This window comes from Pristiophorus japonicus, chromosome 8, assembly GCF_044704955.1.
Source record: "Pristiophorus japonicus isolate sPriJap1 chromosome 8, sPriJap1.hap1, whole genome shotgun sequence".
Classification (NCBI taxonomy): Eukaryota; Metazoa; Chordata; class Chondrichthyes; family Pristiophoridae; genus Pristiophorus; species Pristiophorus japonicus.
Window position 1 is genome coordinate 100090933 of NC_091984.1, and position 13937 is coordinate 100104869.

The following is a 13937-nucleotide window of genomic DNA, read 5'->3' on the forward strand; positions in this document are numbered from 1 at the left end:
ACTCCCATCATGTCAATTGCAGATAGGCCATCTCTGACCACTTCCTCGTATCACTCTCCACCCACATCCCCCTTCCAAACTCTTTTCCCCCCCCGCAACCCTGCCTGCTTCTGTGTCTGCCCCTGGAAAAAAAACTCTCCCAGCTCTCTTACAACTGCACTTATGAACTCCCAACTGTCCAGGCTTTGACCCTCCATTCACCATGACATTTCTGCAGCTGCCGATCTGTTCAATCACACCCTCACCACAGTACCTGAGGAGAGGAGAACGGTTAACAATGTCAGCTAACATGGAAGCCAGAAAAGGAAGTTGGATGGTCAGCAGTTTGATGGGAATAGCATCCGGGGAGCAGGAAATGGGTCTCATGGACAGGAGGAGCTCGGAAAGGTCATGAGGGGAGACCGGAGAGAAGCTGGAGAAAGTTGAGAGGTCAGGGCTAGGGCAGGGGGATCCTTGGAGGAAGTTTGGCCCGGTGAGCTCGGGGAAGGAAGGGAAGAGGCAGAGGAAGCCGAACGGATGGTCTCAATCTTGGAGACAAAGAAGTCCATGAGCCTTGATGCCTTGGTCCCTGTTAAAACAATTACACTCTCTCACCCTGGCCGTTCCTCCTGGTACAGCCATGATCTTCGCTCCCTTACGTCAAAGGGATGCAGTCTTGAACGGACATGGCGGACAACTGGTTTAGTCATTCACTGCCAGATCTGACTGGATCACATGGAGCATTATCTGGTCCGACTCTCGTCTGCCAAAATCGCTCACTATTTCAGAATCATTCTGAAAAGTAAAAATAAATCCCAGCTTCTATTCTCCACTGCTAACCGTCTTTTTAAATCCCTCTCCCCAGTCTCCACCCTCACCTCCAACAATAAGTGTGAGGAGCTCATGGACTTCTTTGTCTCTAAGATTGAGAAATACCAGCCTAAACCTTTCAGCCTCTCTACCTCTCTTTCCTTCTTCAAGATACTCCTTAAAATGTATCTCTTTGACGAAGCTTTTGTTCACCTGCACTAATTTCTACTTGTGCAGCTTGGTGTCAAATTATTTATCTCATAATACTCTTGTGAAGCGCGTGGGATGTTTCACTACATTAAAGGCGCTATATAAATACAAGTTGTTGTTGTTGTAATGAGGCTGGACGCCTCTCTCTTCCCCATCCATTTTGAATTTAACTGCCTGTGGATGGGTTTCACACAATTGGTGAAACCCGGCAGTTATACCAAGGTGGGGACTGCTGCATCAAGGAGGTAAGTGGATTTATACCTGTCTCCTGGATCCAGGGTCCTGACCTAACCCACCTCCGTGATCGGAGACCCCCCTCCCTCCCAGGAGGCCTCTGATCGAATTCACAAGCCATACAACCACCCCCCCCAACAATGATGATGAAGCCAGCCATTATCCGCTGATCTCCCCGCCTCGGTGGATAATGGCGTCCCCCGCCCCCCCCCGATTGCCAAAAGTCAGCACTGGAACATTTGGTTCTATGCTCATGGGTTTTAAACAGTCACTCTAACTGTGCAGATAAATTAAATTTACAGCATTTGTCATGTCTTTAATTAGGATAGGTCTTGAAAACTGAACCAGTCCATATTAGCTGAGATGACGAACTGCCCAATGCTCGTATATAATAATCATTAAGATAATTTTATGCTGTAAAAGATTTGTCCACTATTTTAGAAATAAAATGCAATATTCCATAGTGTTCTGTAAAACTGTAACCTAAAAGTTATTTCAATTATTTCTTAAATGCTGTTTTAGTTTGCTATGTTAGAATGGAATGCACAGGTAAAATATTCAGTTAGTCTACTTCTATAAATATGTCAGAGTGACAATATAGTAATCTTTTGTTTTCCCTTTTAGCACTATGCTGCCATCATGAAGTATATAAGTCAGCCCCCCCTCTTGCTGGATGTTCACATACATAAGCCAATGCTGAATGCACGAACGTGGATGGATGCCTTGCTGGCATTCTTCCCAGGCCTGCAGGTAAAGTGTGTTCCTTTGGTCAAGAGCTTTTGAGTCTCTCAATCCTGTGTCACATAGTTCGGGTTTTCCGACTTCAATTCATTTCAACGGAGTATAGTGGGGATCCACTATCGCAAGTAGTTGTGATGTCAACAGGCTGGCTAAGCAGCCAATCAAAACGCAGAATTCTTACAGCGAACAAGGAAGTGAGTAAGCTCTTAAAATTCTAACTTTTAAAAATACTTAGAGAGCAAAAGAAGGATTAGGGCTCTCGCATTGGGGAAAAGGCACACCCGAAATAAAGATAGACAAACGTTAAAAAAAAAAATGCTTTTGGCCCTTAACATTTGTCTCACAGTCAGTACGTTGTTAAAACCCCAGTTACACCTAATCCCTTTGGGTCTAACTTTTAGTGGGCAATTTAACAGCGTACTTACTGCGAAAGAGCTGAAGTTTTCGTCAGTTTCAATGATTTATTGTTCGTTACATGGGCTTGGAGTAAGAAAGGCTTTATATTTATAGATACCCAAGAGAGGTGAAGGGAAAGACTGAAACTAATGTCAGTCAGGGTGTTGGTCAGGTAATGTGCTTGCTCCAAGGAGGCAAGGAAAGTTAGAGAGGCACCTATTGACACACACAAGGACTGAGAAGAGCCAGGTTAATTCTCATGGTCAACTCACCAGTATGTTTTATCTGGTCACTGTTATCTTTGTGCCATTTGTGATAAATTCAAATAGTTTCTTGTTAGCTTTACTGGCAACTTGGTGCTGTTGTTGAGGCTTGCATTCTGAAAGTGTCTTCAATTATGTTTAAGTGTGATGCTCAGGCAATCCAAACACTACACTTTGTGTAAGGTGCTACCGAATGCAAAAGTGACACATGGCTGGACAGGCTTTGAAGGTTGTGATATAATCTTTGTTCAGGTGATGTCTATAAGCAACACAAGTTTCATTGTGTTGATTTGTGACACCATTCGACCTCCGAGGTTCTGTTACTGCCCTCCCAGCTAAATTTATTTCCAAATAAAACTTGTATTGGCAATCTTTTTTTGTTTGATTTAGTTTAGTATGTGAAATAATGTGAGGCGTGTCACATACCCTCAGAGGCTGCCTGGTGACAGTATTGTATTGATACCTTATACTTACTTATTCAACCTTGGCGCCTCTGTCTTGTGTTCTCCTGCTTCTACAGGCAGTTACTTGTGAAGGGGGTGAATCTTAATTTATTGAAACATGACTTACATCTCAGTTGGCTATTAATAGCTATTCAGAATTGATATCACAGTTCGGCTGAATAGTGATTGGTAGATTAAATTGTTTTATAGTTTGGAGCAGCTAAAATGTATAAAATTAAGCTGATATCATCTTGTCGTGAATTTGAGGTTTATTTGATGCATAAAAATAAACTGGAAATTCTGGGACTGCACAGCAGATCAGTCAACATCGGTAAAGACAACAGACATTTTAGCAAACCGTTAGCCTGCCTCTTCTCCAAATTAGTGCTGTCCCTTGCTGTGTATTTCTAGCATTTTCTGTTTAAATGTGTTGGTACATTATGAATACATTTACTAGTGTGTGCAGTTCTGTCTTTATAAAATACTGTATCATTTATTAATTTTTAGGTGTTGAAAGGAGATATTCGCCCAGCCATAGAGACTCATGAGATGTTGTACCAAGTTACGAAAAAACACAACTTCTTGCCAGAGGTAGCAAGGCTTTCCAAGTATTTTAATCTGTTAACTTAGTTTTTGTTCTTTATTAAGACTTTAATTCCAGAGGAGCTGCTCATTAATAGAAACGTCTGGAGGTAAAGACTTCTTTCTGCAGCTTTTTGTGACATGTAAGTAGTGGTTTGAAGGTCCCATCTGCCACTTCCGTAACTGCGTCTCTCCAGATGTCCCAGCCCTCCAGCTGGCTTATTTTGTTCCCTTCAATAGTGTTTCTTTTGCCACCTTAATATTTCAGTCTTCTGGTCTCTTTCTTGCACTTTGCTGAATGTAGATGTTAAAGATCCCATGGCACTATTTGGACAAGGGACTTCTCCCTATTCCTAACCAATTCCACCAAAGAAAAATTAACTAGTCATTCATCTTGCTGTATATGAGATTTTGCTGTATGAAATGTGGCTGCCGCATTGTCTACATAACAGTGAGTACACTTCAGAGTAATTTATTCTAGGTGAAGTGCTTTGGGCATTTCGGAAAGATGTTTCTCTTTATTTTTCTCACACTCCTTGTTTGACAGGTGATTCCTGTCTCATCCCCTCTACCCACTAATCACTAGATTCACAATCTTTTTTGTCTTTCTGTAGTTCATTAATACTACTCTGTTAGTAGTCTTCTGGACTTTCATCTCTAGTTTTTCTAAGCTGTAATTTGGTTTAATTTATTCCTGGGAAATGGGTGTTGCTGATGAGGCCGGTAATTATTGCTCATTCCTCGTTTCCCTGAGACGTTGGCGGGCTGTCTTCTTGAACTGCTGCAGTGTTTATACTTTGTACAACTGGAGTGATATTATAAGCCAGATCGGGTAAGGACAGCAGGTTTCCTTCCCTAAAGAATATTAGTGAACCGGTTGGGTTTTTACAACAGCTTCATAGCCACTTGTAATGATGGCAACATTTTGATTTCTAAATTCAAATGATCAAACTGCCACAGTAAGATTTGAACTAGCGTTCTCTGGATTCACAGTCCTATAACATAATCACTACACTCCCATAACTCTATGTTCTTCCACTCCTTAAATCCCGAAATAATTGTAGTCTCCTTCCGTAACTAATATTTTCATCCTTCAATCTTTTCATCCTCCTCCAATCTTCAGACTTTTAAACCCCAAGCTTGTCGTCATTTTATCATTATTTCCTGATTTTGTTTTGTGATCACATTTACTCTTTTCAATCTTGATGCTGTGTTGCACTATGAGCCTTAGCCCTTCACAAAGTTTCTCAATTTAAGAGAAATGTTTTGGTGTTTGTAAAGAAGATTTTTGGAAGAAAAGCTCATAGGAATTAACTCTTAAGAAGCTAATGTTGCAGTGAGGGAGTTTTATAAATTCAAGTTTAACCATGCCGACTTAATTTACGTAATACTCAATGGTTGCTCTTCTATTAAATTAATTAATTACTGAATAATCAAACTGCAAAGAACTAGTGCACCACGTGCTGTGACTCTTATTTAATGCCTAAAATTGCAGAAGTGTTCAATTATTTTTTTTAAATCTCTGCATTGTTCTGTAAAATCAGAATTTCCCAGTTGGAATTTTTGATCTTGCTTTTCTAGGCTTTCACCACTGATTTTAGGGTTCACTGGGCTCAGCACCCCCTCAGACCTGAATTTGCTGAAAGTACCTACTTCCTATATAAGGTAAGTTTCTGCTTTTATTTGATAGAATTTTATGATATAAAATGAAAATATGTATTTTTTTAATTGATTGATGTTTGAAAGGTGCAAGAATTCTGGCAAAACATGGTGTCACTGGGCCAGTCGCTGACGTGAAATTTTTAATATTGATCTGATTCAAGTGTAAATGACAGTTATTGTTACAAACAGGCTACAGGTGACAAATATTACTTGGAGGTGGGAAAGACCATCATTGAGAACCTGAATAAGTACACTCGTGTACCATGTGGCTTTGCAGCAATGAAAGATGTTCGTACCGGAAGCCATGAAGACAGGTCAGATCTTTTAACATTTCCTATTGGTAGTTTATGATCAGAAAATAGTTACTTTGCCAGAGGAGGAAAACCTAGTGTAATCCACAGAAATGTGTGAATGAAGGTAATTGAAGCTATGGAATACTTTCAACCTGAAGTAGTCTCTTCCCTCACTCCAATCTTAGTTATTTGTTAACAATGTTTTTACTTGGCCTGTGGACAGCAGCCACATTCTGGTTCTCCAGGCACATCCGACAGCCATTCCACTGACATCAGCAATGAGATCTGTCACTGAGCAGCTCCTGTAGTGACACTGATCATTATTTCTAAGGGCCCAAGTTTCCACATGATTTGCTCCTGATTTTTAGGAGCAACTGGTGGAGAACGGAGTATCTTAGAAATCGCAATTCTCCACATTTAAGTTTTCTGCAGTTCTAGTCATTTAGAACAGTTTCACTTTTGAACAGAATTTTTTTTTCAAAAGGGGTCATGTCCGGCCACTGACGCCTGATTTGAAAGTTTCCACAGTGAAAACGTACTCCAAACTAACTTAGAATGGAGCAAGTGAAGATTTTTGTAGGCCTGAAAAAACCTTGTCTACACATTAAAAAATCAGGCGTAGGTTACAAATTAGGCGTCCGAAACGAGGAGGTGGGGAGGGGGAGGGAAGTCATTAAATTCTACAATAAATCCTTAGTTATACTTATACAAATATTATACAAATAATTCCAACCTGAATAAAAATTTATAAGCAAAGAAAAGATTAAATAAACCATGTTCCTACCTGTGTGAAAGTGCTTCAGGCAGGGAGAATGCTGCAGGAAGCCTCAAGTTGAGGCAGCCGTTCCCGACGGCAGGGGGGGGAAAGGCAGGGAGGGCCCGACCGACCGACGGCAGCAGCCGTTCCCGCGGGGGGGGGGGGGGGAAGGCTGCAGGAAGCCTCAGAAGTTGAGGCAGCCATTCCCGACGGCAGTGCGGGGGGAGGCCCCCCTGCCGTCGGTCGGGCCCGTCGGGAAATGGCTGCCTCAACTTTTGAGGCTTCCTGCAGCCTTCTCACTGCTGCAAGAAGCCTCAGTGCTGATCATGGAAGGGCAATGTGCTTTTATTAAAAAATGAACAGCTGCAAAGAACTACAAAAATAGCCAAGTGCCAATGTTTCCTTCACACTGCGCGTGCGCGAACGCTCCAACACGCACGCGCAGGGTTGCCGGCACAAAAAAAACTCATTTAAATGGTACCCGCCCCCTCCTAGTTACAAAATCGGCGCGAGTGGTAGGCTCCGCCCCCTGGGCACCGCACCAAGCTGACATCGAGCTGCAAAGCGCTCGAGAATAGCGCGTTTTTTTTCAGGCGCTGTTTTCGGCGCGAAAAACGGGCGCCCAGCTCGGAGGGGCACCTGTTTTGCCGCGTGTGGAAACTTGGGGCCTAAGTCTGGGCACCAATTAGATGGTATCTGAGCTGGGGAAATTCAGTTCCAACCAAGAAAGCCACAAAATCAATGTAAAGTTAATCATTTGAAACCTTGATCAACCATTTTTATGTTGAAATTGTTTCCAGATCAGTGTAGCTCCCTATGGACATGCTCATTGGTGGGTATATTGGCCTTGGAACAGGTACAGCTCAAGCGACGTTTATGCAACCTGTCCTTCATTTAACCCCTTAAGCGCTAGTATAATTTCAATAAATCTGCAGCACTTCCAAGTCCAAAATATTTTTCCCGAGGTTCGATGCCCAAAACAACGCAGTACTCCAGATGAGATATGACCAAGGCTCTGTACAACTGAGGCGTCACTTACTCACTTTTGAATTCCAACCTCCTTGAGATAAAAGTCTTTGATTGCTTTTTGTACCTGAGCATTAGGTTTTAGTGATGTGTATATGGGCATCTTAATCCCTTTGTTCTTCCACAGTTCCTGATTTCTCACCATTAAGAAAATATTCCAATTTGCCTTTCTCAGATCCACTGTGGATGACCTATAATTCCCTGCATTTAACTTCATCTAGCATACCCACTGACTTAGTCTGTCTGTCACTTTATAACTTCTTCCTCTCATCTACATAACTTACTGTGCTTTCTAACTTAGTGTCATCTGCAAACTTAGATATACAACTCACTACTACTCCATCCAAGTCACTGATATATATGGTGAAAAGCTGAGGCCCCAGTTCAGATCCCTGGGAACACCACTTGTCACATCCTGCCAATCAGAGTATGTTCCTTTTATCCTTACTCTGTCTTCTACCTCCCAATCACAAGGTTACTTCCAATTCAATGTACTCTAATTTCTGCTAATAATGACTTGTGCAGAACCTTATCAAATCCATTCTGGAAGTTCTCCCAGCCTCTTTGTTTGCTCTCATAGTAGTGGTAGCAATGACCTACAGAAGGGGAGCAGTTTTTAAAAAATGGTTAATAAGATGCATACATTTTATTCTTGCAATCAGACATTTATATGTGATCTTTTATATCCACCTGAGAGGACAGACCGAAAGACGACACCTCCAAACAGTGCAACGCTCCCTCAGTTTAGAGCATAAACACCAGCATAGATCAGTTGGGCTGAATGACCTGTTTCTGTGCTGTAATTTCTATGTACTTCTATGATTCTGGACTTGGTTGGAAATGTATAGCAGTGTCATCATCATCATAAGCGGTCCCTCGGACGAGGATGACTTTCTTCCACGAGTTCACAGGTGTTTCGATGAAGGACCTGATGTTCCAGTCCTGAACTCCAATTGAGGGGGCGGAAGATGCCTGTGCCCATGAATTTTTTTAACGTGGTGACCGTTGCACACCAGTCACCACACGGGCTTGGCAGAGCTAGGTCTTGGTCCATTGGCAAGGATTAACCAAGATGACTGGAGACCAGCTCTGCTGCACAGACCCAGTGCGTGCACACATCGCAGTGTGGGCTGGCCCGTGCTGCCCCTGGGCCCTCGGCTCTTCTGGGCTCTGTACCCTCATCTGTCGCACCTCCATCACGATCTCTCGCCGCTCCTCCACCACAAACATTCACAGCATCTCGCCACAAGCACTCGCTGCTCATCTGCCCCGACCTTCCCACTGCTCTGTACCTGGGTCCTGCTGATGTTCCTGCCCCCGCTCCAAAACGGTGACCAGGGTATTGATGACGTCACCCAGTCGCTCATCTCAAAATCGTCGCACACTTGGAGCAGCTCACGCTGGAGATTGATGTGGTATGCCGCTCCAGCTATTTTACTTCCCGACCTGCGGAGCTGTTCTCTCGCCGGTCAGGGGGCCACGAATTACAGTGTCAGCAATGCATGGGTATTGCTAAAGATCCATTGTGTTACGGTGTACTTTTTAGAAACTTCTTTTTTCTGTTCACATGTCAAACTCCAAACTTCGGCCGACAACCATAAAGGTATCTAACAATACTTTTGTGTAAGCCTAGATTTTAGTTGTTTTCTGACCTTAAACCCATATGTCTTTCTTACCTTGAAATTTAATTAAGCTTTTGGTAACATAACTGGGTAAATTAATATCAAATCCTGTTTATAATAGCAAAATACTGCGGATGCTGGAAATCTAAAATAAAAAAGGAAAATGCTGGCAATAGTCAGCAGGTCAGGCAGCATCTGTGGAAAGAGAAATAGAGTTAACGTTTCAGGTCGATCACCTTTCATCAGAACTGAAAAGATTACCAAGATATCCTGGATTTTGACTACCTAATCTTTCAAATTCAAATAGGAACCATAAGTCAATTACGAATTGAATAAATCACGAAGCCTGTATATATTTCAAAATTATGTGTCATTCCCTCAAGCATATTACCAGAGAACTCTCAACAACCAATATATCAGTGTGGCTTTAGTTGGCTAATAAACTCACTTTGCCCAATGACCAAGTTTTAAAGTGACAGCTACCAAAACAGCATTAGAGAAAAATGCATCACTTTTGACACACCTAGTCATAGATTTGGAGTTTATTTTTTAATTGTTGCTCTTCTCTTTACACAGAATGGATTCCTTTTTCTTGGCTGAAATGTTTAAATATCTATACCTTCTCTTTGCGGAGAAAGATGATGTCCTTTTTGATGTTGAGGATTATATCTTCACCACTGAGGCCCATCTATTGCCTCTTTGGCTCTCTACAAACTTCACTAAGAATAGGAAAAATGAGGTAGGTGCAAACGCTCCAATGCGTGGAGAAGTACAGAGGTGTGTATAAGCTAACGGTAATAATGGGTGTGATAATATAGAAACATTTACTGGATTTTTTGCAACTTTGGATGCAATATATTCCAAGCGAGCAAATTCAATTAGTGGTTAAAATCTATATATCAGATTGTTTTTGCTTTTTTAGCACAACTTCATTTGAATTTTACTCAATGATTTTCAATGAAATGTACAGCTTGGTATATATAGGCTGATTCTAATCCAGTTTTCTCCCCTTCTTGCTATAACAGAGTATGTTACACGTTTACCTCTTATACAGCATGTGGTTTATGAGCAGCTAGATTGATATAAAAAGCCACTGCATAATGCTTTTGAGTAGTTCCGAAAGGAAATCCACTACCATTGCTTTTAATTAAGAAACTTAACTGCATTTTTGTGCTGAGACTGCCCCATGATTTCTGAGAAAAGTCATATCCAAAAGCTTAAATTATCTTTTTTCTTTGAATGCTGACTGACCTGCATTTCCAGTATCTGCTGTACATTTAAACTATAACTAATAGCTTTGATCGCTTAGACATTTGTGCATGACTCAATCAAATTGAGCTAACATGTATTTACATTTTTCTTATCCCCAAGTTGTGCAACTACTTCTGTTAGTGTGTTATGACAGGAACTTGTATTTATTTTTCATTTAATGATGCATGGACGAAATACAAAAGGAGGAAAACCTACACTGCAAGGATAATACAATTATTGTCAGATTTGGTACGATACAATTGTACAAAAGACTGCCCCCTTTATACTCTAAGGTTACATCCAATAATGAGACCCCGAGCTCTTGCAGTCTTTTTGGAGCAAAACTGCATCCCTGTGTCTCGTCGCTACTGGCAGCAATGTTCTACAGCTCCTGCTGGCTGCATTTGGCATATTGGGTCTGGCAGTGAGCAAACTGACCGCTCAGCCCACCATTGGGTGTTTTTAGCATTTGTTTGTCTATATAAACCTTCCCCAGACATCAGAGAAGGACTGGCAGGATCCACAAAGGCTTGGACATAACTTTGCACAGGCTGCATGTGTGCAAGCTTTATGTGTAGAAAGGAAGCCGCATTTCTGATTTTGGAACAACTTTGGTGCACGGATCTCAAAATAGCATTAAGCATAATAAAGCGAAGGGCGCTTCTGCAACAGGTTCTCAGCCACGCAGCCAAGCTGTGTCTCCTAAATGTTAAACAACTCCATTGGGCAATGCAATTACAGGAGATCATGAGCTGAAAAAGGACTCCATCCGAAGTCTCTAGCTGGGAATGGGAGGCAGGTTCTGCGCACTCCTACAAAGATCCCCAGAAAAATTCAGTTGGACTCGAATCACAAGAAAGTAGGACTGACCCAGCCTGTCTGAAGGAATTATGTATTGTTCTGCAGGTGCCCTCACCCTGTCGGCCCTGTCCCTGTGGTAAAGTGGCTGTGTCCTTCCCAGAAGTTCCCAATACAAATCAACTGAAGGCATGGCATCATTGATATAAACATGCTTCTCAACCAAAACAAAATCATGGCCTTCTAGATACCCACTTACAATTCTAACCTATACTCAGAATTGTCCTCCACATCACATGACATAGAAAACTTGCATTAATCCTGGGAATATGACCTGGACCATCTATTCTCGGGAATTAGAGCATGCTACTGAGGCTTACCTTCCCAGCTTTCAGTAAACCTCAACTTTGAAGATTTCTCCTTTCCCTGAAAGCTGAGTACTGGTGAAACTATGGATGAAAGGGCTTTCTCCATCTTGGTCCAGCCCTTCAAAATGGAGATTTCAGAGGCCATTGAAGCCATGAAGCCTTTCCATTCCCCTACACCAAACTATATTCTGCCTCAGTTTTCTGACAGGGGGGGATAAGGACCCATAACCGTCACATCACAAAAGTATGTCCTTCAGCATTGCACCCATAAAATATGCACAATAAACCAAATATGGTCATTCACCAATCTGAGTAAGTGAAGCGTGGGTCGTGGCTTAAACTAGGAAAGCAGGAAGATCAATGGGTCTTCTTCCTCCAGCTTCATACAGCCAAAGGCTGACTACTGAACAGACAGATCCCAAACCCAACCATTCATTGATTTTTTTTTTGTCTCCTAGACGGCAGGTTACATAGATTTGGACGACAGCAACTTTGATTGGTCGTGCCCTAATACACAGGTTCTGTTTCCAAATGATCCCTCTTATGCTAACAGCATTCGTGAACCTTTTAAAAACGTGGTGGACAAAACTTGCCCAAAGGCCAACCTCCGACAGTAAGAACTACTTCTATTACTAAACCCTGAGATTGTGTATGCACAATTTGATCAAAGTTTGGTCTTTTCCAATTGGACCCATTTTTGACTAAAATGCATTACTGTGATTTAAGTGAACAAATTAGCATTTCACCAGTGAATATCATTATTATTATAATACTGAGGTGTTTGTGTTTACATGTGACCTGTTGTAAAGACAAAGGACATTTCTACGTTCAATATGTGATCCATCTTGCTTTTGTAAATATACCGCTTGCCAAATTCATTTTATTTTTAGCAGACTATTACAACAGAAACATTTTCAATAATACAGAAAACAACTTGACTTAGTATACTGACTTATTTATATTGGGGACCTGTGTTTCAGTATAGCAAGTGAACTTGGCTTTAATAAATTTATATTAAATGATTATTATGCTTGTATTAAACTGATGGATTACAAAGCAGTGCAATCAATATAGATTTTGATTTTGATCATTTTATTAAAATCTTGATTAATTTGTTTATATTTGTGCAAAACCAATTCAAGTTGAAGTTAATGAGTATTTTCTAAATGGGTTAATTCATTGCCTTTGCTAAGGTAGTTTTCTGTAGGAGAAATACAGTACAGAAAGGCTCATTATTTTATGTAGTCTCTCTTTCACATTTTGCTCAGGGGAATTGAATTCCTTATGTGTTTTTTTTGTTGCAGGGACTTGGGTGGTGGCCCTGGGATCAGGTCACATCTGAGGGCCAGGGATTTTATGGCCAACAATCCTGAACACCTCGAGCTACTGAAGAAAATGGGAGTCAGCCTAATTCATCTCAAGGATGGCAGAGTCCAGTTGGTTCAGCATGCAAACCAGGTGAAGCTGCTCTATATCCTGTAGCCCATAAAGTACCCGATGGATATATGCCGCTTAAAATATTAATCCAATGGGAAATTATAGAATGAATGGAAACAGATAGAATATAATTTGTTTGTAAAGTGGAACTGATAGTAGAAACAGAATACATGAGGTTCTGTGGGGTGCATTGCAAGTAATGACTAGTTAATTTGTCATGTATAGACAAATGTCACTTCCATATGATCAATGAATGAAGTGGAAATAAAAACAGATCAACAACTTATTTTTTTAATGAATTACTGAAAGCAAAATGTGTGCAAAAACAGTTTTAACTGGGTTTTAATGGTGGAAAGTCAGGACCCTTTTTATGTTCTGCAGTCTGAGAGAAAATATGGGACCTGAAATTGCAGTCGGAGGCTTCCCACAAGAAAAGTACACACTACCTGATGCTTCTGTATCTTCGGACTCTCGTGCTCCTGGGCCTGCAGGCACATACCTGCATAAAGGCCCAAGTATCCCAGGGGCACATGCGGTTCACAAGTGTCCCTGGGATCACGTGGGCCGGCACAACCAATCAAAAAGCGGGTTCCCCTGATGCTTATGAGGATTCCATTTACTTACGGACATAAAAAAAACACTTTCACACAACCTAAATAAAAATAAATCACAACATGTTTAAAATTAATAAAAATACATTTTAATTGCAGTTTAAAAACAAATAATAACTTTTGAAGAATAAATGTAAACAGTTTTAAAGGGGCCAAAATTAACCTAAACTAATTTTAAAGATTTTTGAAAGTTTAAATGATTTTTTAAAGTTATTTTAATATTTATTTAAACCCTTATACTAGTAAAAGACAGCCCTGCACCTGCTTTTACCAGGCGTAACAGTTTTGTGGACATTCGCTGGGCATTAGTTGGGTTAATAGCACATCTCTCCGCCAGCGAATGTCCATTTCCCGCTCATGCGGATGATCTGTCAAGCTGAAACTTAACGGATCGCAAGTTCCGGGTTTTCTGCGTGGAAACCCAGAACTTGCGGGGCACTTACGACTGTGTACA

General features: G+C 41.2%; 1 protein-coding gene across 2 annotated transcripts in view; it reads left to right on the forward strand.

Moving 5' to 3' along the window:
• Positions 1-13937, forward strand: part of edem3 (ER degradation enhancer, mannosidase alpha-like 3) — a 97846-nt gene that overhangs the window by 60304 nt on the left and 23605 nt on the right. For both annotated transcript variants that reach the window (XM_070887177.1, XM_070887178.1), the window contains exons 10-16: positions 1858-1983; positions 3584-3667; positions 5240-5323; positions 5510-5634; positions 9595-9757; positions 11894-12048; positions 12740-12893. In XM_070887177.1, coding sequence (XP_070743278.1) covers positions 1858-1983; positions 3584-3667; positions 5240-5323; positions 5510-5634; positions 9595-9757; positions 11894-12048; positions 12740-12893 — 891 coding nt within the window. The remainder of the gene's footprint in view (positions 1-1857; positions 1984-3583; positions 3668-5239; positions 5324-5509; positions 5635-9594; positions 9758-11893; positions 12049-12739; positions 12894-13937) is intronic.